The following is a 25373-nucleotide window of genomic DNA, read 5'->3' on the forward strand; positions in this document are numbered from 1 at the left end:
AATCTTTATGGGCAAATGCTTTAAGTGTGCGGGGTAGTTGTGGGCTGGTTAAGTGGTTATTTTGCACCGTAAGAAGTGTAGCTTTGAGTTTTGTGGGGCTCACGACATGAACACTTACTTGATTGCTCCATGAACTTGTTGATGGGGGGAAAGGGGGTGCGTTTGTGTTTGGCGGTTTGTAGAGCTGAGCGATATGGCCTAAAATTCATATCATAGTATGAATTGAATCCTTTCACTGTAATGGCTGGGGGATCCGGGTCCAGAATGTAAAAACCCTACCACAGATTGTGTGCTTCTACTCAACTGGCAGGTAAACGAGCTCGTCTCCAGTCCACCTGTTGAGTAGGAGCACCTGTGGCTAAAGCCAAACTCTACTTCGCAATCTAAATAGAAGTGTAAAATTTATTATATAAATATTTATGAATAGGTCCCTTTGCCAAGTGTGTGTACAGCACCACTTAACGCTTATTCTGATGTTTTGCTGTTCAACGTTAGATATATATTATCTTACGGTTTCTCCGCCTTCTCGTTTGCTCTTCTTGCTCAATATGTCGCATAATTAGTTACTTCTCATCCTCCTTTCGTAATAACAATACTCGGCAGAAATGTAGATTATTCGACGCCGTTGAGGCGAGGAAGGGATAGTCACTTAATAGAAAGGACAATGTTTTTTTTTTTTGCCAGCTGTAATAGCTGTTGCAGAGCAGGTTAGCTTAGCATTTAGCATTCCCTCGGTAGGTGTCTGTTAAACGTAGAAATGTATGGCTAGCAGCTCCACTGGCTCCGTGGTCACACGTGCTTGAAGCCATTTTCACATTACGGCAGATTGATATCATCAACAAGCGTTATCGCAATTGGTCGATAGTCCAAATCTATTCTGTCGGTCAAATTTATACTGTCTTCTCCATATACTACACACCCTGAGTATCCTGAGGGTGCCCACTTGTTTTCCATACTCTGAGATGTACTTCCATTAGTAGAATCACGCAGCTCGCCAAGTGTCAAGCAGGGTTATTCTAGTTTTGGAATTTTTCATTTTAGTTAGTTTTTATTTCGTTTTGAGTCGTTTTTTTATTTTGTTAGTTTTAATTAGTTTTCAGGGTGGTTCTGTTAGTTTGTATTAGTTTTAGTTATTTCATAAATGCTTAGTTTTTGTTAGTTTCAGTATTATTTATTATTATAATTTTTTTTTAATTGTGCAATATTTAAAAAACACTATGGAAGTAACGTCATCTGAAGGTGCTAGATGACGTCACTTTCAAATGTCCTTATCCGGGTAATATCAAAATAAATCACCCCCAAAGGCTCATGCATTAAATTGGTTACCAAAGACTAAAACAAAGGACATTTTTGCTATAATTAGTTAGTTTTAGTTAGTTTTGTAAAAATAAAACGTAGTTTCAGGTAGTTTTCGTTTTAATTTTATTTTGTTAATGAAACTGTTTTTTAAATTTTAGTTTTTTTGTTACTAACTAAAATAACCTTGGTGTCAAGCGAGACGGAAGAGGAGATGGTCAAACACTGGGCCGCCATGAACGTGCCAGTGAGATTGAACCCACTGGTCGTCATTCTAACGTAAGCGGATCTCTAAAGCTCCCTTTGAATCCAGTTCCACTTTAATCTTAATTCTTTGTCTCACCAAGACATTTTGTCCATTTTTGACTTCCATCTCTCTGGACTGTTTGAGGTAGGTCTTTTACAAAAGCAAGGCTCATAAAGGCAATGTTGGACATGTTCAATATAGAGTTATTTGAGAGCTTCGAAACTTGACCTCAACTCTTCAAGCACCTTCGGTATGAACTAAACAGAAAGGGTGACAGGCCTTCTCTCAGATCCAACATCAGTGACCTCTAACCTCACAAATGTATTTTTGGGTATAAAGAATGCACGTGTTACTGCTTAGCATCTTCACTTTTTCCACTTTTTGCAAGTCTGTCCCAATCACTGAATGGTCATGTTTTCAACTTTTTAAACCTAGTGTATTTGACAGATGGATATAAACTCTGGTCCTGGTGGGGGCCATACACACGGCCAAGCTCCTCTCCCTTGTGGAGGAGGTGTTGACATCTGAGATTACAGATGGCCAAAAAAAGCAGCACAAATCCAACTGCAACGACAAACAAAATATGTTCGGCTGTGACACTGCATTGCTCTCAATATCAACAACAGCTAGCTCGCTACCAGGAAGACAAGGAAATCAATCATAAAACGTATTATTCCATGTGCAAAGTAAATGGATGTCAGTAGTGTTGGAGTTCAGAAGGTTAAACATGCAAAACCGCCGCAAGGGTTCTTTACAGCTTCTTAATACCACACAGGGGTGTTCTGAACCTTTACGAATAATGTTTTATACATCAGAAAACACAATGGCTCAACAGGCTTTTTCTTGATGCGGTACAAAATATCCCTTTAATACTCTGCCTGTGGATTACACACAGTTTGTGTGTGGTCTTGTTGGAGTACTGCTGTGGATTATGATTATTCAATCACACTGTAAGCATGTGGTGTGAGGCCTGTAGGGTATTACGATGCAGATCAGCTGTTAGTACAGTAGCTTGGCCTGGTACTGAGAGAACAGACCAGGAAGGAGCAGGTAATTATTCCATCGAACAGTTTTACTCTAAGCTCACTAAACATTTTTGTAAATACAACTTTTCATCACTTATTATTATTATTGTTATGTTTTTTGTTTTGTTTTGTTTGTTCATTTTTCCTTTCAGACAATCATAGAGACAATTTACAACATTCACTTTTCACATACAATCATACCCGAAAAGAAAATGGGCTGACGTGATGAAGCCAAAGCTTATTATTATTATTATTATTATTATTATTGACAGTGATATGTTCTATGCAACTGCCTAGTCTAAATATGGTATTCTGGTTAATATTTCTGTAGTAGAATATGAGTTATGCAGCAAAACCCAGTAGTTTTAATCAATATTAGAAGGCGGCCATTTTGCCACTTGCTGACGAGTGAAAATGACATCACAGTTGCTTAGGTAACAACCAATCACAGCTCAGCTTCTGAAAACTGGTGAGCTGTGATTGGTTGTTGCCTGAGCAACTGTGATGTCCTCTTCAGTTGACAGCAAGTGGCAAAATGGCCGCCCCCTGAGATGGATAAAAACGGCTCGATTTTGCTTCATAACTCATTCCATAAATGTAATATTAATCAGAATATCCTGTTTAGACTAGTGAGGTCACATATGACATATTATTGTCAACATTTTTTTATAAGGTTGACTTTAAATGGATGGATGGACAAAAAACCTATGAATCCATTAATATTGAATAGAAAGACTTCCCAGAAAATTGAGAGCAGTTTCTTGTATTTGATGTAATGGTCAGGTTCCAAAAATTTCATTTCGTGTACTTGAGTCATGTACGCAGATAATTTTTGAAAAACATAAGTCAGTCTAACTAATTGAATATGGGAAAATTCCATCTATGCGAATGTTGATAAAGTCATTGCATGACACAGCACTCTACATTTATCTCAGGCATGGCTCACAATGACTGATGGAATTTCCCGAAGCGAAAGACGTGTAGTCCAGTGTTTATTTGGGTTCCTTTTTGTAAAAAGAAAAAGAAAAAAGAAAGAAAGTAGGAAAACAGCACGCATGCATGCACACTAGCTTATGGAAGGAAGCCCAGTTACCTCAGCAAAATGGCTTCCATAACCTTTCTCCACAGCCTCAGGTTTACAGTATTTTAGAGTGCAGGTTTATGCTGTCATTTGCACATGTATTTATTTGTAGAAGTATGAAGGGATTTTCTTTCCATGCAAATGTGTAGATATGCCACTGCATGCATGTGTAAAAAAGTTCAGACTGTGTTTTTTTCCAGACCGGCTCGTAAACCACATCTGGGGAAGGAATTTAGATTCCTTCTCTTCGTCTTTCTGTGTTGCCTTCCCATTCCCCCTGTGTAATTCCCTCCCTCCTCGCCTGCTCTGGTGAAAGGAAGAAAAAAAAAAACAGAAGTCAGCTTCTTTCATTTTTCCTCCTTTGTGTCCTCGGGGTAACTTCAGCCTGGTTTTGGAGCAGGGAAGAGGAATGTCTTATTTTGCACTGATCACTAGTGTCTGCATAGCTTTGCTTCACATATGCGGGAAGGCTCAAATGAGGGAAGGAGCAAGGGAGGGAAGATTAGCGAGAAGCGATGAAAGACGAGAGCAGGGGGAGAGGATGTCAAGCGAGGCAAAAAGTTTGTTTTTCCTCAGGAGGAAATGTAAATTACAGCATTTCAGCATGCCTGTGCAGCTCTGCGGCGAGTTTGTATGTTTTTCTAAACATATCACACAACAGGATGCTAACGCTAATAAGGTTCTGAGATGGGATGGGAGCATTGGGGAGTTGTCATTCTTGTGCTGATCATATCTTTCACCTGCTCTCTCTTCAGATTGTCCCTGGCTTCCCAGCGTGTCAGTGGGCCAACCAAGCCAACCGCAATAGCTGATTGACAACAACCTAGCTGCCCGACACACTTCCATCCTCCTCATTCGCAGCTTCCCCCATCCTGACTGGCTCTGGCGGGAGAGTGGATGGAGCCAAGGGATCTGGTTGGCTCGGCCCGACCCAAAGAGGCGGAGTTACAGGGAGGCGGGGCGGCGCCGAATGAAGACGGAACGGGAGGTATCGGCTTGGCACGTAGCCACGATGTGATTCACGGTGGTGTCAGTGAAGGGGAGGGGCTTGAAGAACACGGGGAGGGGCTTCTGGAAGAGCAGGAGTTTTCCATCAAGGAAGCGAGTTTCCAGGAAGGAAGTCTAAAGCTGAAGATCCAGACCACCAAGCGTACCAAGAAGCCCCCCAAGAGTCTTGAGAACTATATTTGTCCACCGGAGATCAGGATGACCATCAGACCTCCGGCTGGAGACGGCAAAGGGGGGCGGCAGAGGCGAAATGGAGGTGTGGCCATATCAGGGCGGGCTCAAAAGGATGAAGACAGAGGACCGCCCAGAAAAAGGGTAAGTCTTCCACCGCCGTGATTAGCTTAGTGCACTTAAGAGCAGAATGCAGCTCCCGTTTTTTTGTTTTTTTTTGCCTCCGTACATGAATGAACCACTCCCTGCCTCGCACGCTCCGAGCTCCCTCTCAGTAGTTCCTCTCCCTGCTTAGTTACACGGGGTCAAAGTTTGCAGTGTAATTGAAACCAGTCATGGCTAGCTGAGATCACAGTGACACACACAGGAGCTGAGAATAGGGCTGACACAAGCAAGTGACAGCTGGTGTCTGCTCTCCATTTGTGGTCATATGCAGACCCCTCCTGTCCGCCCCCCCCCAATACCCCTTACTCCATCACACCCGTTACACATGCACCGGTGTTTGGTGCGTGTGACACCGTGTACGTACAGGTCCATGGGGGAATCGAGTGTTTGCCGAGTGTGTTGACCTACACTGTGGAGTGTGTGCGTGTGTTCAAACCTGACAGCCATCACAGTGGCTCTGAGCTCGACAGGCTCAGCAGGAGCGACGGTGTCATGTAGTCAACAGTACTTCCTTCTAGTGGGCCCTCAAGTTAAATTTATTGACCTTGTGATTGAGGCGTTTCATGACTTACATTTTTACAAGCAGCTTACGTTTGCACTTGTAGGACCATTATGAAGATAAATGTCTTCATACTATTTAATCAGGGGTTGGTCGAGCCTCCTTGAATACTAATTCATCTTACTAAGACTAAAATTCTATGCTTCCAACTTTATGGAAACAATTTCTGTTGCACCACGATTGCCAGGCAGATTGTTATAATAGTCAAACGCCATTTCATCACATTTTGAAATCAAAATAATCCTCACAAATTACAACGATCCAAAGTCCAATGCTTGCGGAGAAGGTCATTTCACCCTGTAAGGCCGCCATTTTGTCTTGTGACGTAAGCTCAGAATTGTCAATAGCCGGCGTAATGGATTGTTACTATAGCATTAACTGTTATCGGTTTTAATAAAAAAAATATCAAAATACACAATCAATTAAAAATATTTTAGTTTTAAGTGTGCCTGTGAGTGCATGAGACTGATTGACACCTCATCAGTCATGCCTTCTCTTTCTGATTTTTTTTTTTTGTTAAAGTTTTTTTTTTTTCCCCACAGATAATTTTACTCAGCCATTAGATTCTGACAGAATCAAGAGGAAAAATATAGCTGATATCATGGCATTAATATTTCTATAAAAAAATATATTTGGTGATTTTTTTTTTCCATTGAACATAATCTATTTTATTTGTAAACAATTTATAGAATATTGGTACAGAAGAAACATATACCTGTAATATGTTAAAAGTTTAGATCAATCAATAAATAAGTAAATAAATGTTAACCTTCTTCTGTTTTAATTCTTCTTAGTGAGTAAAAGTGTCCCTTTACTGGTGAGCTATTTTTAGAACAGACCCGCAAGTTCCTCATGTTGTCCTTGGGGCTAACTAGCACCTTCTGGTACCATTTATTTTATTATTTTTTCTTACGACAAGCAACAAGGCATCCGTGTTTGCAAGGTGTGTCTTTCCTATTGCTCTCTCCCTCCTCCTCTTCTGTACATAACAGCTCACCCTTCCCCTCTCTGCTCACAGAAGAGAGAAAAAAGTTATTTGGCGGCATTCAACTTCAAACAGGCTGCTGTTTACTCAACTTTACAAACAAACAATCATATTTTGCCCTGCTTGGAAGTTGCCTCACTCTCGCCCTATCACGGGCTAGATAATATTTACATGTTTGCGCTCCAAGAATAAAAAAAAAATAGAATAGAAACTATTTATTTTTTTATCCTTGGAGTGCAAACATGGAGTTGCCTTTCGTTGTCACATCTTTGCACTTGTTCTATCCTAATAGTGGCTTCACAATATTGTGATAATAATTATGGGGGTCTAAACAATGTCTGATGCTGTTAAAGTCAGACCAGAAATGTATAAATAATGTACAAATAGTGTTTGTTTCAATTTTTGTATCAATGAATAAAGCCGAGGGACATGAACCCTGCCCACAGACGTCTGGGCTGCCAAGCCTAATCTGGCACTGCCGGCCCCCATTTGGACTGCTACTGTATGATTGACAGGGGTTGTCATAGTGACAGTGCGGCAGCGGGTGGGGTGGGGTGGGGGGGCTTCAAGCTGGTCCCAATTGAGGTTTGAGATTGAGGGAGGGGAGGGGCCTGTAGGATGTGATGGTGTTGATTCAGATCAGTTTCAAGACTTCATCCCTCACACTTTGCCCCCCACACCCTGCCCCTCCCCCCTTGCCCCCCCACACCCTGCCCCCTCCCCCCTGCTCCTCAACATGCTTTCCCTCCAACCCCTCATCACCTGCCAGCCCAAGGGTGTATTACAGGCAGGCTCAGTGGAGAGGAACGGGTTAAGGAGAGATCCCGGGCTGCCTCATGCCCCCCACCCCATCACCACCCCCCACACACTTCCATATTCCTTGTGTGTGTGTGTGTGTGTGTGTGTGTGTGTGTGTGTGTGTGTGTGTGTGTGTGTGTGTGTGTGTGTGTGTGTGTTGAGGTTAAATACTCTCTTTGTGGTGTGTGGCTGTGTGTCAGGAGGGATGGGGGGCTTTGAGGAGGGGGAGCAGATGGACAGCCTCTCGGCTTTCTATTGTATCCTCGTCGCCGTCCATCCTCCCGCTCTCTATCTCTTCATCCGTCCCTTCTTTCTCCACTTTATCTCCCTTCGTGTCTCCTCTTTTTTTTCCGCTGCTCTCTCCCTTTCCTCCTCTTCCCGCTCTCACTCACTGTTGTCTTGTAGCAGATGGCAGCATGGGGCAGCAACAACAGAGCAGAAGCCAGAGTGTGAGCAGGGGATGGAGAGAGAAGAAGGGGGCTTTGGAAAGAGGAGGAGGGGGTCAGGCATATGGAGAGCCTGGTTAAGGGGCCCCTCTCACGGGGAGTGTGCATGTGTGTATGCTAGCACGGTGAATAGGAGAGGGGGAGAGGCGGGATACAATAGATGCACATTAATATAGAGATTTGACTCTAATAGACAGGGAAAGGGAGAAGCAGGAGGATATTCATGTTGAGTGGCTGAATGGCAGAAAAAAAACACATTTTGAGCTGTCAGCCGTAAAGAGTGGATTATGACCACATGTGTATATGTATTTAAAAAAGAAAAAAAAGAGGTGTATAACTGTTCAGTTACAGGCTATCATGCCAAAGCAACAGGTGACTCTAATAAATTACACAATCAACTTAAAACATTACATTTACTGTACACAACAAAATGATGAATAACTACATTTGGAATAAGAGGCCAGGAAAACTGTTTATTCAAATATTATTACATTTGGGGATTGGCAGCCAAATTGCTTGCAACATATCAATGTTTTTAAAAATGAAGACAATTTGCAATTTCAATGTTTTAGCAAGAAACACATGGTCAATGGTGGTGAGCCACATAAAAAGATGTGGCGGGACATATGTGGCCCCTGGGCCTTGGCTTTGACACCTGTGCTCAAGATACTCCCATGCAAATGAGCAACTGGTTTTCTTTTTTTATATAATCAGTAGTTTTTATTCTTAAATTCACATTGTGTATAGCAGCAAATTGTATTTTGTTATCGAGAAGTAAAGCTAAATTTATTTGAAAAAAAATCTCAGCTTTAATGCAGTTTTATCAAATAAAATGCATTAAAAGTATTCCTATATTTATTTAATGTATATGTAGCAACAAAATTATTAATAAAACAAAAGCATAAAAACGGTTTTGTTTCGTAATTCCACATTGTGTATAATAGGGTTGGCATAATTTCAATTTTATATCGTGAACTTGAGTTCAGTCCGATTCGATTTTGATTTTTTTCTGTAGTTTGCGGAGGCAGTAACTAGTTAAATGATTTAGTTTATTAAAGGGGATGTCAACCCCCCAAAAACTGAGCTGTGATTGGTCGTTGCCTGAGCCCCCTGCATCTGTGATGTCATCCTCAGTCGACAGCAAGTGGCAAAATGGCTGCCCTGAGATAGATCAAAACGGCCTGATTTTGCTGCATAACTCATATTCCACAAATGTAATATTGATAAGAATACCATGTTTAGACGAGTGAGGTCACATATAACATATTATTGTCAAGAAATATTCAAAGTTGGCTTCATTTTAATCAAAGTAACACGTTCATTCATAGAATGCTTAAACATTCAAACTAATCATTTCCGCATCAGACAATTGAAGGACTGAAGGTAGGTTGAGGAAAACAAATCTGGACTTCCGTTATATTTCATGGCGGACATTTATAACGACGTGCAGACGCCTGGTGTCAGGGGACAAACCCACACACACGCATAAATGGGATATGATGCTCTTCCCTTCTCTGTCTCCAGCTGACATCACACACATGCTGGACGTCCTCTCACACACGGCTCTTTGTCTGGCCATGCTGTGTGTGTTTTCAAGATGAATGCGTGCGTTCTAACCGATCGGGTCTCGGGTCAACCACTGCATCAGTCTTCCAGACACACATGCCCGCACACACCGCCATGTTGAGGCCAGATTGCAGTCGCTTTTCCTGGTTATCTGTCCGGTTCTCAGGATGCACCAAATGTGGCTCTTAATCCATTTCACTATCTGGGGAGCGAGATAAGCCAGAGCTTTTTTTTTTTTTTTTCTTCCAGGAGTGCGGCCTAGTCAGTGTGTTGTTGTTATGGTTGTTGATGTACATTCATGTGTGTGTGTGTGCGTGTATCCATAGTGTACATGATGATAGACGCGCACTTATCTTGTCCTGACAGCCCCCTCTGCTAGGTGGTCCCCCTGGCTATGTGTGTGTGTGGCGGCTTGGTGGTCTTCCCAGCAGTGTTTGGGATTATTATGTGTTCGTCAAGTGCATTCACAAGGAAATGAATGCAGCGCACGGTGGCTGCGGCCAGTGCGAGTGTGCGCGTTAGCCTTTTGATGTCAGCTCTTTATCCCTGGCCGAGATGGCGGTTGGTGACCTGAGGGACTTGATGAGCTCATAAAATAGCCGTGTGGGGGTGTGTGTGTGTGGGGGGGTGTGCGTTTTGCTGTGAATCAACCAGCAACTGGCGAGTGATTTATGAATGTTTATGCTCATGAAAATGATCGCCTCTAATACGGCCTGACCACACGCTCGCATTTTTTGGGTGTCTGGTGTCATCCTGGGGAAAATGGCCGACCTTTTTATTGTGTCAGTTTGGACTCTTTGAGAAAGCAAGAGCTGGGAATGTTTAAAGGGGCGTTTCTCGACGCTCAAAGGGGGAAGGGATCTATGTATCGGGTGTGTGTGTGTGTTTGTGTTAGTGTGTGCGCACAAGCTGGGGAGGGGTAAGTGATTTAGCACCGCTGAAACACCAGCTGTCCATCTGTGCCTGACCCCCATGCACACCCCACACACACTTGAAACACACACGCACGCACACACACCTCATGTCAAACCTCTGATCTGCTTTTGGCCGACTCTCAAGCCTGAAGAAGCGTCCAGACAAAACACATTCTGTTCACCAGTCTCTCCCACAGTCTTCACGAAGCTAAAGCAAGCTAATCAGCTCTGTTGTGATCTCGCCGCTGCGGGTTTACATGAATGACTCGGCAAGGTCACACGCACACACATCGGGAGACACAAAGAATGCTGGAGACGAGGTGAACTGTGACCCTAATGGACATTGAAAAGTGGAGGTGATAGCTGGATTCCACATTTGTGAATGCGTGTTTGTTTGTGCGAGTGGGTCAGGGTTGAGACAACTGGAGTCTGGCCTTTGCTTTCTTTCCCTCGGGGCTGGATTTGTTTTTTGCGTGTGTGCGTGTGTGTGCGTGCTGACCATTTGGTTGGGACTGTAGCTAATTTCTCAATCAGACACACACACAAACCGTCTTCTCTATGAATCCTTGAGGTCAAGCCTCATTCATTCACCATTGTGTCCAGTCTCGGCAGGTCGTTGTTGGCAGATGTAGGCAGACCATAATAAGCAGTCTAGCTCAATCGTTATTCTATAGTGAAGAGTAGACTAATATGCAACAATTAATGTCAACAACTTCAGTGAAGATAATTTTAGGGTAAAAATGGGAAGTTTTAACACTTTGTTTAGTCAAAGCCTCATTACGCAACCATGCGCGCGCGCGTGCGTGCGTGCGTGCGTGCGTGCGTGCGTGCGTGTGTGTGTGTGTGTGTGTGTGTGTGTGTGTGTGTGTGTGTGTGTGTGCGTGCGTGTGCATATCGTGGCCCAGTGTATTTAGTGGTTCGGAGACACGGGCCATTAAGGATTTAGACGGGTATGGGTGAGGTCTGATGGAGAGTCAGGTGCAGTATTGACTTTCACTATGTCTCACTTGAAACGTAAGTGTGTTTGTCAGTGAAATCTGATGGGCCCCATCAGCTGCCTGGGACGTGCCTGTCAGAAGGTGTGTGTGTGGGGGGTGTGGGGGGGGGGCGTGTATGCTGGTTGGCGGGGTTCATGTGAAACCATGAGAATACATTCGCAATGTGTCGGCCAAAGCAATCTTGGTAACATTATACGGCCCATCTGTGGTCAATACATTAGATGATGTTAAATCAAAAGCCCCATTGACTTGAGTTTAACTTGCTGAATATGGTTGCTTTCCCTATAAATTTAGCATTTAAATGATTATATGATCTCTGATAATGATAGATAGATAGATGGAAAGAAAAGTTGTGTTGTGCCTGTAAACAAGCATCCAGAATCAGTTTTTGACCCATTTCCATTTAAAATGAATAAATGGTCCCTCAGAAAGTCTCTAATCCTTTCACATAATTATAGTTTTCATTTGAAGTCAAGTGAAAATAAATGCTGTATGTCTACGAAATGTGACATGCTACAGAGAAGAGTGTTATTCACAACAGTTTAATTTGAATGATTAAAAAAAAAAAAATCACCAAGTTCATAAATTGAGGTTTCAAGTCAAGCACTTCTCTCGGCTCTCGAACACTGAGGGCGTGTCCGTCAGATGCCCCACTCAACTGTCAATCAAATCTGATACAATCTGGAAAAATGCATGATATTTTCCCAGCATTTTCTTCAACGAAATGTTTGAGCTGTGAAAATAGTATCTAATTAAAGCCTCTGGTGGCTGGAATATATTCCACCAGGTCGTCCCAGGGCTTTTCCATCCCATGACAATGAGGCATTCTAAATTGGCCAGGCCAGCCTGAAGCTCCAGTCCACACGCTGGCTGTCAAGTCGCACTTAAAAAACATACACACACACACACACAAAAACTCCCCCTCCTAGCTATGCTAACTTTGTCTGCTGGCCACGTGGGCAATTACAGCTGACAATAATATGCTCCGAAGCAGCCAAACCAGCAGACTGTCTGAAAGGAAGATATTTGGGGTGTAGGCATAGCTAGCTAGCTAGCTAGCTAACATTGCTCTTGCGCCGCTGAGGTGAACAAAGGCGCTCAATTTCTTATAAAACAGGGGAGGAAGTGAAACAGGGGTTTTAGCCTTACACCAAAAGATAAGTAAAAGCAAAACAGTAAAAACAGTATATTGTTATGCTTCCCCATTTGAGGAGTACATAGTTGTCAGTCTTTGCACATTAACAGTAATTATCATGAAGCAAGTGTAGGCCTTATTTAGAAGCAAAATTATTTATTATATAATGTATTTAAGTTGCCAAATATGGTTTCTTGTCTTATAGTGTTGCACGCAAGTGATTATTACAACTTATGATAATAGATTTAGGAGCAAGTTATCTACATTACTGTAGCCAGCTAGCTAGCTGGCTGGATAGCTAGATAGCTAGCTAGATGGATAGAAAATTGCATTGTTTTTTTAATTCCCCAATCTTGTCCTGTGCTCACGCCTCACGCAGAGTTCTGTGGAACCCCATTCTATAGGCCCTGTGTAATCCTGCTAAACAAAAACACAAAGTATCTGACAGTAAATGACCGAACAAGTAGAATTTATATTTATGAGTCAATCCTCCCTCTCAGTTTCCTGCTGCTTTACTACACGACTTTGTAAAGTAATCCCTCTGTAGTCTCACTGTTTGTTTATGCCAGTTGTCTCCTAAGGATGAATTTGGACATGAATAAATGATTGTAATTGTGTCTGTCGGTCCTTCTGTCTGCGTGTTTGTCCCTTGAGGCCGCTCAGACTAAACAAACAGCTGTTTCTATGAGGCAGGGAAGAGCCACCAGTCTTCTGTTTAGTGGTCCGTTTCAGCTCACACGCATTCACAAATCCCCTGTGCTCCTCATCGTTTACCTGCTTTGCTCTGTTGGCTTTTTTGGCCCCTTGAGTTTTTGGCCCTCTCTCTGTATTTCCCCGGGCTTCGCTGTAATACTCGCTTGCTCTCAGACTGAGAGGAATGTCACTCCATGTGACCTCTCACCTACAACGAGGCGGGGAGCCGTTCTAAAGGAGGGAACGAGGGGGCAGCTGCAGTCATGTGCCCGGCCCTGGAGGTAAACGTCGTTAGCAAAAAGTGCACATGCTTGAAATGTGTGTATAAATGCGCAGATGTTGCTGGAGATGCGAGTTGAAATGTTCTATGATGCTGTGATCTCTGCTGAGTGTGTTTAAAGTGTGTGTGTGTGGAGAAGCAAGTGGAGTGCAGTCCCACACAAAGCCGTTTATTGTTTGTGCGAAAGGGGCCTGAGGGGAGGCAGGCAGTGTGATTGGTTAAGACTATTGTGTCTCACTTTGCCCATTCTCCCTGTCACAGTGGATGTCATTACATTGGCTCTCGAACCCGCTGCCATTCCCACTGACAAGCCGGGGATCATCTAAGGACTTTTCAGAGCGGAATTATCCTTGACATAATCAATTATAGCTCTTCTTAATTCAGCACAGCACAACTTGAGCTCTGCCAGTGTCGGCCGTGTAAGCTCGACATCGACAGCTATTTGGGGGAGAGGGGGTTATTATAAAACACTTTAAGTCACTTAAGAGAAACTTCAGACTTCAGACAGAAGTCAATGTAACTTTTCAGTCTCTTTTGAGACTGTTTGAGAATGTGAAGCAGCCATCACTAGTCTTACTTCAGATTCTGAATTCTGAGACTATATTAGACGATTTAATAACAGCACGGAGACTGCTCCGATTTGAAGTGTGACATTGTTATGCTACACTACAGTCATTATGCCAAGATTCTTTCAATAGCACGGCTCAGCACTGACACAAATTATTAAGTTATGGTGAAATACTGTAGCGTTTACTCTCTATTTAATGGAAAGCTCGATTTGGATTCTACCTTTGGCTACAATGTAGAGTATCCTGGTTAAAGTAAGCAATTTTAAACTCAAAAGTACAACTTTTTGATGTTTTAGGAGTTCAAACAGCGCCAGGCAACCACCAGCATTCAGCACTGCTGCCACTGTACTTTTCAATTCAATAGAATAAGTTTGCAAGTAAGTCAATGTGAGGCTTTGTAGGGATAGGCCGGTTATCGTTCGGGCCGATTATGGGTGGCGATATTTGGCATTTTACAAATATCGGCATCGGCCTTTTTCCAAATCTGAAGGCTGATAAAGCTGGTATATCTCACTGAGCGATGAATGCTTGCGAACTTGCCGAAATTGAGGGTTTTCTTTAGGATTTGTAAGATGTTCACAGACTGGTTTTACTTGTCGCAAAGACATTTCGAACATATTCAGACCATTTTTTTACTGTCTGCAAAGATTTTACGAAACCTGACAAAAAAACCAAATTTGCTATATTCGCATGCATTTGTCGCTCAGTGAAATTCAAGGAACTTTTCATTTCATGGATTTTTTTTACAAAAATGTCCATTTTATAAAAAAAAATGATGCTGACACTGAGAACTCCCTACACTTTTTATTTTTAAAAATGAAAGAAGGAAAAAAAGATTAAAATTAAGAAATTATGTCGAAATTTCGGAAAACTATTTACAGTAGAAAACTTTAGGGAACTAATTTCTTGCTTAGTTTTTAATTTAACTTAACACATGCTGATAACCCTGGAAGCTTCCTGCAATGTTTGGTAGAGTTTTTAAACAAAATTGTCAATTCTTTATAAGTTTAAAATTAAAATATATATATATATATTTTTATTTTTTATTATTATTTTTTAGTGCAAATAAATTTCAGCTTGAAATATCGTCTCCTTGACTACTAATAATCGGTATTTGTCCTTGGTCTATCACTAAACATGTTTACATTTTTTCTCCCGGAAAAGAGTAAGATGTGAATCCATTCGAGTGGAGATATATGTGTATGTATGTATTCCAAATAAAGAAAAAAGCTAACACGAAAACACTGAACATTTGTTGACTTTTTGGCCAAGTAGAAATCTGCAACCTCTCAGTGGTCTTGTGGTTGCTGATGTGCCTATTCCGCAACTGACTCTGCCCAGGCTTGTGATTTGCTCAAATGGCATTAATGTTAGCGCTTATAGTGTCACTTGTTGCTCTGGCATGCGCTTATAAAAATAAGAGTTTAGTGCTGCCAGAACTGGTTCGTGCGGTCTAAATCCGCTTGTTCGGCCAATGCATGCAATTTATAAAATAGAAAATGGATAACAAAAAGTACTCATGAGATGCTTTTGCTGTAGGTAAATCATTACATTTATATATATTTTTCCCTCCGAATGGTCAAATAGAAGTGTCCCCTAACAAGACAATGATGCATTGCATGAGAATAAGTAATCAGTCAGGTCAGCTTCGCCTTGGAGGCCCCCGTTTGTCAGAGAGGAAGTACTTAATCTCGCCACAGCTTCTGTCCTGAATTACCCATCATTCCACACAGGAAGTCATCCCTTAGGATTTAGGGCAGCTCACTGGCTCTTTAATTGTTTCCGTTTGTACAAAAGTCCTCTGATTGGGTGTGCGGGTTCCTTTGCGTGTGAAATTCTTTCAGTTCACTTCCTCAAACACATGCATTGATTATGCTTCAGCAGGAGCGAGTGCTTGTGTGTGACTGGCACTGCGTGTCTACTTATCCTTTGGGATGAACAAGTGCATGAATAATTCTCTATACTGGATGTCAGCATTGACTATGAAAAGAAGTAAATCACTAGCCATTGTTGCGCTATTCACAAACCCCACATGCGTATGCCTGCACACACGCCATTAAAGCTAATAGCGGGGATTAGATGTATACTTTGTGTAGCATGTAAATGTGTGTGTGATTACGGCGCACCAGACAACCTCCAGTTGGGCCTTAATGACATGGCGCACTTCGGCCAATCACAGGCTTTTTCCTTCTGATTGACTCATTTCAGTGTGACAAGAAGACTCGGGTGCTTTGTTTCTATGTTTAGGAGCACTTCAGTGTGCAGTATTTTCTGCTGTAAATGTGGGAGGGAATATTTTAATTGCGGACCCCCCGCTGTGCGTTAAATCTGGCTTCGGAATTGCAGCGAGCTAAGGGACAATCCGTTTAAATGTATTTGCAAGTATGATCGAATATGTTTGACCGTACTTGAAAATGTGTTTAAGCTTATCTGTAAAAACATTTAAACATACGGTGCTTAAAGATGAAAACAAATTCAGGCCTGAAATCATGTAGTACAGATATAATATATCATGACAATTTGGAATAATATCTACTTAATACATTTTCGAATGCATTATATAATGTAGGCCTAATGCTTAAAAAACAAAAAAACATTTATACCCGATGGCATTATGGGAGAAAAGTTTTTAGCATTAGCCTACAAGTTCGTTCCAACATACTTGTAAATATTTATATTTTTTAAACATATTATCTGAGAAAATGCTATGTTTCTAGCATTTAGCCTACAAGTATATTCGAACGTACTTGTAGGCTAAATGCTAAAAACGTAGCATTTTCTCCCATAATGCCACAAAGTATTGATTACTCCGTGACATTATTGGAAATAAAATGACCAACATAAATCATGCACTGTAAATATAATAATACAGTAAATCATAAAAATTAAGAACAGTAAAGAACATTAACGTACGTCATTTTCGAAGTCTTTTTAAAATGATTTTTAGCATTTAGCCTACAAGTACAGACAAAGGTATTTACAAATACGTTCAAACATGTTTCATATATTCAAACATATTTGCAAATTCATTCCAACGTATTTTCCAGTCCAAAATGTTTACTCCACATTGGCAGTGCCACACTTCCGTCGGAAACACCAAAACACACTCCGAGTACTTTCTGCCGCAGGATGAACACAGCCACATTGGAAGTTTTGAATGGAGAGCCATTTTCCAAACTTTCCCACCCGACTTTCCCAGAAGATGCTTTGGCTGGCGCACATGTCACCAGATCGGAGATAGTGAAGCTTTGTCTCGGGGCAGAGCGCAAAACATGCGTGCACGCGCATCCTCACAATTTTATGGCACTATGCCCTGATCCTAGTGATCTGCTGTGTCCCACCTTGACACCGCCAATCCCTCCCCCAAAACCTCTTTTCCTCCTCCTCCCTCTTTTCTCTCCCCTACTGCGGGTCTCCTCGGGCGCATGAATGGAAGTCTTTATTCCCGGGAGAACTGGTGGGAAGAACGGGAAACAGGGACGAGGGGGGGTGCTGTGAGAGTGACCGAAAGATCAACACGGTTCTCTCTCTCTCTCTCTCCCCCTCCCCCCTCCTTTTCTTTGAATGCCCCCCTCCCCCTCTTCTAGCCACTTTTTTAGTGCTGCGGATACAAAGCTGTGTTAGAATTCATGGTGTTTGTTTGCAGAGGGGCTGTGCGTGTGTGTGTGTGTGTGTGCGTGTAGCTGTCAGAAACACAGATCACAGAGAAACAACACTCTGAATGGAGCTTGAGAGAGGTGGGGGGTAGAAGAGGTGGTGGCAGTTCCCACAGGGGGAGAGTGGTCAGGTCCCGAAAGGAGAAAAGCGGGTAAGGAAAGAAGGGATGAGACGAGGGGTGTGTGTGTGTGTGGGGGGGGGGGGGGGGGGCTGAAGGCCACTAGGGCAGTGTATGGGAGGAAAATGGATATTATCATGATAAGGTGTCAGAGGGAACAAATTGCAAATGTTGAGTCAAACTCACTTCTTGTTTTTCTGCTGGTCTGTTTCCTCCCTCCCTTACTGCCGCTCTCATTCTTTTACTAACCCCCACCCCTTTCTCTCTCTTTTTCTGCCCCCCCCCCCTTCTCTCTCCCTCTCTTCTCCTCTTTGTGTGTCTGTCTGGACAGCTGCCCAGTTCCATACACAGGGAAAAATGAAACACTCTAACCACCGGGCATGCTGCCAAATAAAGGGCTGCGAAAAACTATTTGAAGGGCAGCATGTTGTGTGTGTGTGTGTGTGTGTGTGTGTGTGTGTGTGTGTGTGTGTGTGTGTGTGTGTGTGTGTGTGTGTGTGTGTGTGTGTGTGTGTGTGTGTGTGTGTGGCTTGCCCCTGTGTATACGTGTGCAATGTGTGTGCCTCGTTGTGAGATCTGGGTGTGCCCGTGTACGAGGGTGTTCTTTCCCAGTATGCACTAGTGCAGCCAGGGTTGCTCCGTGTGAGGGACAAGTTCTACTTGTGAGTTTCGACAGGAGTGGAAAGGCTGCCACATAACAAAATGGAGGTGAGGGGATTGCGACCCCCTTTTATTTTCAACATCCATAGCCGCGTTTTACCTGCTGTGTTTCCCTCGCGTTTGTCAAGAGACTATCTGCTGACTCAAGCGACTCACCACCTCTCACTCGGGTGATTGCAGCTCTTAGTCACTTATTATCCATGACCTCCTCCACTGCGCTCCGATGGTTACATCACCAGTGGGAGGGAATGTGCACACTTCCATATCTGCCTTTACCATTTGGGTGGTAAAGCGCCTTTGCGAGACCAGTGCATGTTATTGCAGCGCTGACCCGGAGGAAGACGTGCGAGGAAAAAGGTTGTTGACCTAGCTGAGGAGGATGACCTTTAACCCCTCAACACAGGGCCGAAAGCCTCCGGGGAGAGTGTGTGTAATGCAAGATCACATCAAATAGGCTTGCTTTAGGTGTGGCCTTAGCAGTATAGTAAATACATATTAGGTCAAGCTGGCAGAGAATGAGCCGTGTGGAAGTGGTTGAAACCTCTCACTAGTCACGCCTGCGACTTGCTGTGCGGTCGTCTAAATCGCTGCCCCCTGGCGGAGGTCAGAGGTATCGCAGTTACCTCACAAGGCACATTTCAAAACAAGAGCATGCCGAGAGAGGGCAGACCTCTGCCAAGGCTTAAACACAAGAAATGAATGACCCTGATTAAGGACCTTAAAAGATGAAAGGAGGATTCAAAGGAACAAAACGTGCAAAGAACCGAGACAAGGATGAGATCGACATCACTCTACTTGCTGACAATGTTCACTTTTCCAGGTTACCGTTTCTAATACCATGTTAACTTCATATACGGATGATGTAAACCGCTGCTGATTGCTGATTGCTAATTTACACATATGAACATTAGCTACTCTGTAGCTGTGCTTTATTGCTGATTGCCACATTGTTATACTCCACAGTGTCCACTTTGTTACAATGCAAACTTTTTTTGTTTCCTTAGTCACCTTTAAAAAAAAAAAAAGAAGATATATATATATATATATAGCCAACAGCCACATGCCATTTTTCTGAAATGTTTTCCCAACATGGAAAAGTAGAGTAAACCTTACCTGTCAAAATAAATATATTGTTAGTGGACATTCATAACAGACAGTATGGATGACTAAAAATGCCTAAATAAATAAAGTAAAAATACAATTTATTCTTCTTTTTTTTTTTAAAGTTTACTTATTTATTTTTATAAATGAATAAATACATTTAATTTTCACTTTAATTTATAAACACAAATAACATTTATTTATTTATTTTTATAAATAAATAAGTTGTATTTTCACTTTTATTTATTTATTTATTTGAGGTTTTTGGGTCATCCATAGACAGGAGGATGCACAAAAACAAAGAAAATGGCAATAAAAAGCAACAACACATAACTCTTCACGAGGGTCAGGGAACGAGCCCTGCTGCAAACTGACACACCCAGAACATTTATTTGATCTCGTAAAATCACAGCAAAGCAATACATTTATTTTCTAAAAATGAAACTCCTCAACTCATTCCAACATAATTCCATGACACCAAGACGTCGCAAGATAATACTGAGGTAATAATACCAATAATAATAATACCAAGGTAATACTTTTATTTCTTTACCCTGAGCACCACAACAGCAAATAGGTGAGTGTTTCAGTGAATGCCAAAAGCTAGCTCCGCCCCCTAAAATGTTTGAATTGCTGAATTCCCGAATGCTGAACCGTGAACGTCCAAGGCTTTCGCTGTACATAAGCAGAGGATACACCGCAATCGATCTGCAGAACACTGTGACATTACAGCTCGGCCTGCCATACAATGACATTTCAATTAATTTCATCATTTCACATACACGGCAGAGGATTGCTCACATGGCAACAGCCCTCGCGGCCGCCACACTCATAAAACTATTCGTAGTTATTTGTGTGACTATGAGAGTGTGTTTTCTCTGGAAATGAATCATGGGTTGTTTGTGGCATAGAGGAAAGGGTCGAGGCGAGGAAGCTGTGAACAAAAAAGCTGAACTGGTGCCAATAAATCTACCTCAACTGGAAAAAAAAAAGGGGGGGGTTGTTTTCTTCTTGTATTTTTCTCTCCTCTCACTGGTAAGAATAAGATCTATGCGTGTTGTCTTTATTATCGGTCTGTGGCCACTTTGCGGTTAGTGGGGAGAATCCATTTTGTTAGCATGTTTATGTTTGTGTGTGTGCACGTGCTAGTATCTTTCTAACCAAGGCCATCTTATTGCCTGTCTCTATCGCTCGGCCTACATTAACCCGCGGCAGTAAGTAAAATGAGAATGGGGGGGGTGGGGGGGGATTTGTATCAGATGCTTGTCATTTTATAGCCCATGAACCCCCCAGCGTCTAAACTCCCAAAACTGTGAGGCCGATTCCTTTATTTTTGCTGCGGACTGAGCATGACATCAAACGAATGCATACGAAACGAGAGATCGACATTTTATGTGACAACTACAATTAGTTCAACATGTAACTAACATTAAAACCAGAACGCCGTCTGCGTGAAAAGCAAGCGTGTGAAAGAGGATGGAAAATCAATTAGAGCCTTTAGACAAACATTGCCCATAGCCAATGCAAGCATTTGGAGGATAAAGAAATCCACTGTTTTCCTAAGTAACAGCCATCAAATGAGCCGATCAAGGAAAACAGCAGCAGCTGACGACACAAACACTGTGAAGAAGTCTTAAAAACAACTGTTAGCAACATCAGCAGCAACCTCCAGAGAGCAGCAGTCAAACTTTCAAAAGCGACTCTTGACAGAAGAATACAGCAATGAGCCTAAAAAGATTCTGTGACAACATTTGATGAAAAGATGAGATAAAGATGACCATGTTTGGAAATGGAAATCTGAAAGGATCAGTTCTGACCGTCCGCATACAAGCTCATTTTTGAAACACAGACAAGACTCAAAGTAATGTTATGGGTTGGGCTTGCTTGGGACCAACGTTATTATAGTTAATGAAAACAAACAAAATAACTAAAACTAAAATTGAAAAAAATAAATAAAGATGGGCAATTGTCGATATGAGGCCGATACCGGCCTTATTTCATATTCACGATGATGGCTGATATTGGTACACTTGTGGTTGTTTTATGATCAGAAACTAGAAATTTTAATTTGGAGGAATGGAAAATTGCCATTAATTTCGTGCAGTTTTAAGGAAAATGAGATTTGGGATATATATAGATCTTTCTTTAGAAATTTTATGTATCAAAAGAACTAGTGGTATCGGTACTCTGTATTGGTGACTACAAGAGTTGAGTACTCTTACTGGTATCGGTCGGAATAAAAAAGTGGTATTGAACATTCCTAAATATTAAGGGTGTGCCAAAAAATTTATTCTCATTTAGTACGATTCAGAATCGATTTTAAATGTCCCCAAATCGATTTTATTTAAATTATTTTATACTGTCTTCCCTTTGTTTGTGTGTGCCTTTATTGGGAGCGCTGTACATGTTGTACCCGATTTGGCCACTTAGGGGCAGTGTGGTTCCACACTATCTGATACACTGTTAAGTTGTAGCTACATTAGAGAGTAGAACGAAAAAGTCACAATCAAGTTATTCCAATAAAAGTAGTTTTTTTGCAGCGTGGAGCCGTTCTTTTGAGTGATAAGTGCCGCGAGTAGAGCACTAATTAGCATTAGCGAGTCAGACTCAAGTAGATCATTACGATTCCGTGAACATCTATAAATTGAAGCAAAAATCATTGTGAATCAAATATCGTTCTTAAGCAAAAAAATCGATTCTGAATCGAATCGCAGACCCAAAAATCGGAATCGAATTGAATCGTGAGACATTCAAAGATTCCCACCCCTACTAAATATTATATGAGCTTTTGGGGTTAATTTTAAATGCATTTTTTTGGTATTGCTGTATGTTTAGAAAGAAGAAGGACGAATAAACAGAATTTGGGTAGTTTACTTCAAGGGGAAGTCAACCTATTTACAATATGTCGTGTGTGGCCGCATTAATCTAAACACAGTATTCTTATTAATATTGTGTGGGTGTTTTTAAGCGACAAAATCCACCAATTTTTGTCCATCTCAGAGGGCAGCCATTTTGCCACTTGTTGTCGATGGGAAATTTCATCACGGTTGCTCATGGCTCAGGTAACAACCAATCATGGCTCAGCTTCAATAAACAGATGAGCCGTGGTTGGTCACTACTGTGATTGGAATGCCGTGTGTTTAGAACACTAAGTGACTTTTTATTTTTTATTTTATTTTTTTAAGTCGTGCACTCAATAAATACCCTATTTAAAAATACTAAAACAAAAACTAAACTAAAGGAACCTTTTCTAAATAAACAAATAAATAAGGGATAGACCTGGACAATTATATTGGCCATTTTGACAAATATTTTCTTTGTCTTTTTAAAAAAAAAAAAAAAAAAAATTTATAAATCTGACGGACAATACAAGGTAAATGATCTAAAACCATTTTAATCTCAGGGAGCTATTTCTTTAAATTTTCAATTAACTTTGTAACAGATGCTACTGATCCTAGTAACCTTCTGAACCATTTGGTTTTGTTTGACATTAAAACAAAGAAATGTGAAAGTATTTTTAAATTTTGGGGGGAAAAAAATATTTATTGTAGAAAACTTGCTTAAGTTTCCATTTAATTTAAGATGTGCTGATAACCTTGGAAGCTCCTTGAACGTTTTGTTTGAAATTTCAAAGGATGTCAAAAAAGATAATTAGAAAAAGAAAAAAACGACATACAAATAAACATGTTTTAAGACATTACAACCGAGTCAAGATTGGTATTTGTGTTCAAAAAAAAATTTGACGCCAATATTTCCCCACCCCTTTTACTGAAAATTAGTATCGGCTTCAAATATCGGTTATTGGCCTCCTTGACTACTAATAATCGGCATCTGTATCGGCCCTGAAAAAACCCATATCGGTCTATCTCTAAATAATGGGGATCCCACCCATCCAAATTTTTAAACAATAAACTAAAATATATATATTTTTTAAGTCAACAAAATACAAACTACTATAATGAAAAATCCCAAACTATTATAAACCATCTTGGGATAAGCTCATTGATCGTCACTAATGTCACAACGCATGATGACAGCAGCAACAAAAAAGTATCAACAGCAAAAATAAAAGGAATTGGCTTCATGTTCCAACACTTAGATCGAATTTGGACTCCGTGTACTTGCACTCGGCCATCCAGTCGCACCACAAGCGGAATGTGTACGTGCGCCCAAGACACATTATTAATCATTCATGCTGCTCAGCGTTTGCGTGAGTGTGCGTTCCCAAGCTTGCATGTTGTGTTAATCAGGTTTCTCATGCTCATGAGAACGAGCCATAATAAACAGCCTCCTGCATGCAAGCAAGCAAGCAAGCGAGGACAAACCCAGTGTCACTGCCTGACTGAGGGAGAGAGAAATGAGGGTTAAAAACCAGACATTGGCAAGCTCAAATATAGAAAATAAGCACTTTCTCTTCCAGTAAGTACTTTGTGATGACTATATTATATATTCAGAGCTGGCTGTGTGTGCCTATCTGTCTGCGAGAAGCTAATTATCTGGCGAGATGCTGCACCATCTTGATTAAAATTGGTGCCCTGGCTGTGCACATTTCCGTGTTTGTAAGCGATCGCGCAAAAGGAAAACCGTAAACGTGTTGACAAGTGTGTGTATCGACGTGGTACGCGTGCGCTTGCGTGCCAATGTGTACATGCTGAGAGGCTCGCCTGCGGTTAGGTTACATCTCCCTGCAGCGCAGCAGAGCAGTGTTTTGTTGCGTCATACTGAGTCTGTTAATAACAGGCTCAGCCACAAAGGCCGTCCGCTGCTCCATTTCTCATCTACCAGCAGACGCTGATTATGCGGCCATGACACGCTAAGCGGCGTATTGTTGTGTAACGCAGCATGTCAAACCTTTTCCTTCCCAGTTTGAAGTGGTTGAAGGTGAACTCGATGTGGATTTAAAGCAGGCTGAAACTTGTGCGGTTGAGCACCTCGGCTGGTCGCCATCTGATTTGTTCTGACTTCAAAAAATGTTTCACTATGGAAATAATCTGCCCGAGGGTCAACCGTATCCGACCTGGGCCTCTTTTGATGATATGTGGATATCAATCGGATGTGTGCACGCTCATCTGTACATCATCAGAAGGCAAAATATGTGCTACTGTACATACGTGCGGCAATGACATGACGTTATCTTCAGTAGACGATTGATGATGATTTTTGGTCAAATATAAAACAGACTGCAACCTGTTTGTTAAATGCAGTGGCTCAGTTATAAGCCTGACTTTACATTTTCATACAAATCTTACAGTGTACATGTACAAGTTTACAGATGAGTATTTTCAAAATTTGAGTTAAAAAAAGAAAATCGCAATTATCAATTTATAAATTTGTATCGGGATTAATCGGTATCGAATCGAATCGTGATACCAATCGAATTGCCAGGCAATTCACACCCCTAGTTGATATATATTAGTATAGTCAACTAGTTGACTATTCAGTTCAACACCTGAACTGGATTCTTCATTAAGCAAAAGAGGCATAAAGAAGGATTTCCCCACACGAAACAGATAAAAGCGTTTCCATCCACGGTTCGGAGCCGCTCTTCTAATTTACTAATCCTCTTACTTATTACAAGGATCATTACTGCTAAAGGACGTCGAGGAGTAGCTAAACTTGCATCAGAGAACGGAGAAACCCATTTAAGTTAACTAAGCACGCACACTGCAAATGCCTCATCTAGAAAAGTCACTGTTTTTTTAACAGAACAGATTTAAGATGTTATATGTTATTTTCTTTTGATATATACATTATTTTGTATTGTAGAACTTCTGCTAACATTATACAGTTTTGTATGCTTCATTTTAAATGCCATTAGATCAGCCCCCCCCCCCCCCCCCCCACAAAAGACACGCAGTTGAATTTGCATTTTGTTCACATGCTGTACTGAATGTGAACTGA

At 41.5% G+C, this 25373-nt stretch overlaps 1 protein-coding gene across 1 annotated transcript in view; it reads left to right on the forward strand.

The window, feature by feature from the left end:
* The window catches only part of setbp1 (SET binding protein 1), a 45504-nt gene that overhangs the window by 7180 nt on the left and 12951 nt on the right, over nt 1-25373 (forward strand). Inside the window, exon 2 of the mRNA XM_086076650.1 lies at nt 4405-4972. Coding sequence (XP_085932776.1) covers nt 4547-4972 — 426 coding nt within the window. The 5' untranslated portion in view covers nt 4405-4546. The remainder of the gene's footprint in view (nt 1-4404; nt 4973-25373) is intronic.

Source organism: Leptonotus elevatus, chromosome 5 (assembly GCF_054856555.1).
Source record: "Leptonotus elevatus isolate MCC_2025b chromosome 5, RoL_Lele_1.0, whole genome shotgun sequence".
Taxonomy (NCBI): Eukaryota; Metazoa; Chordata; class Actinopteri; order Syngnathiformes; family Syngnathidae; genus Leptonotus; species Leptonotus elevatus.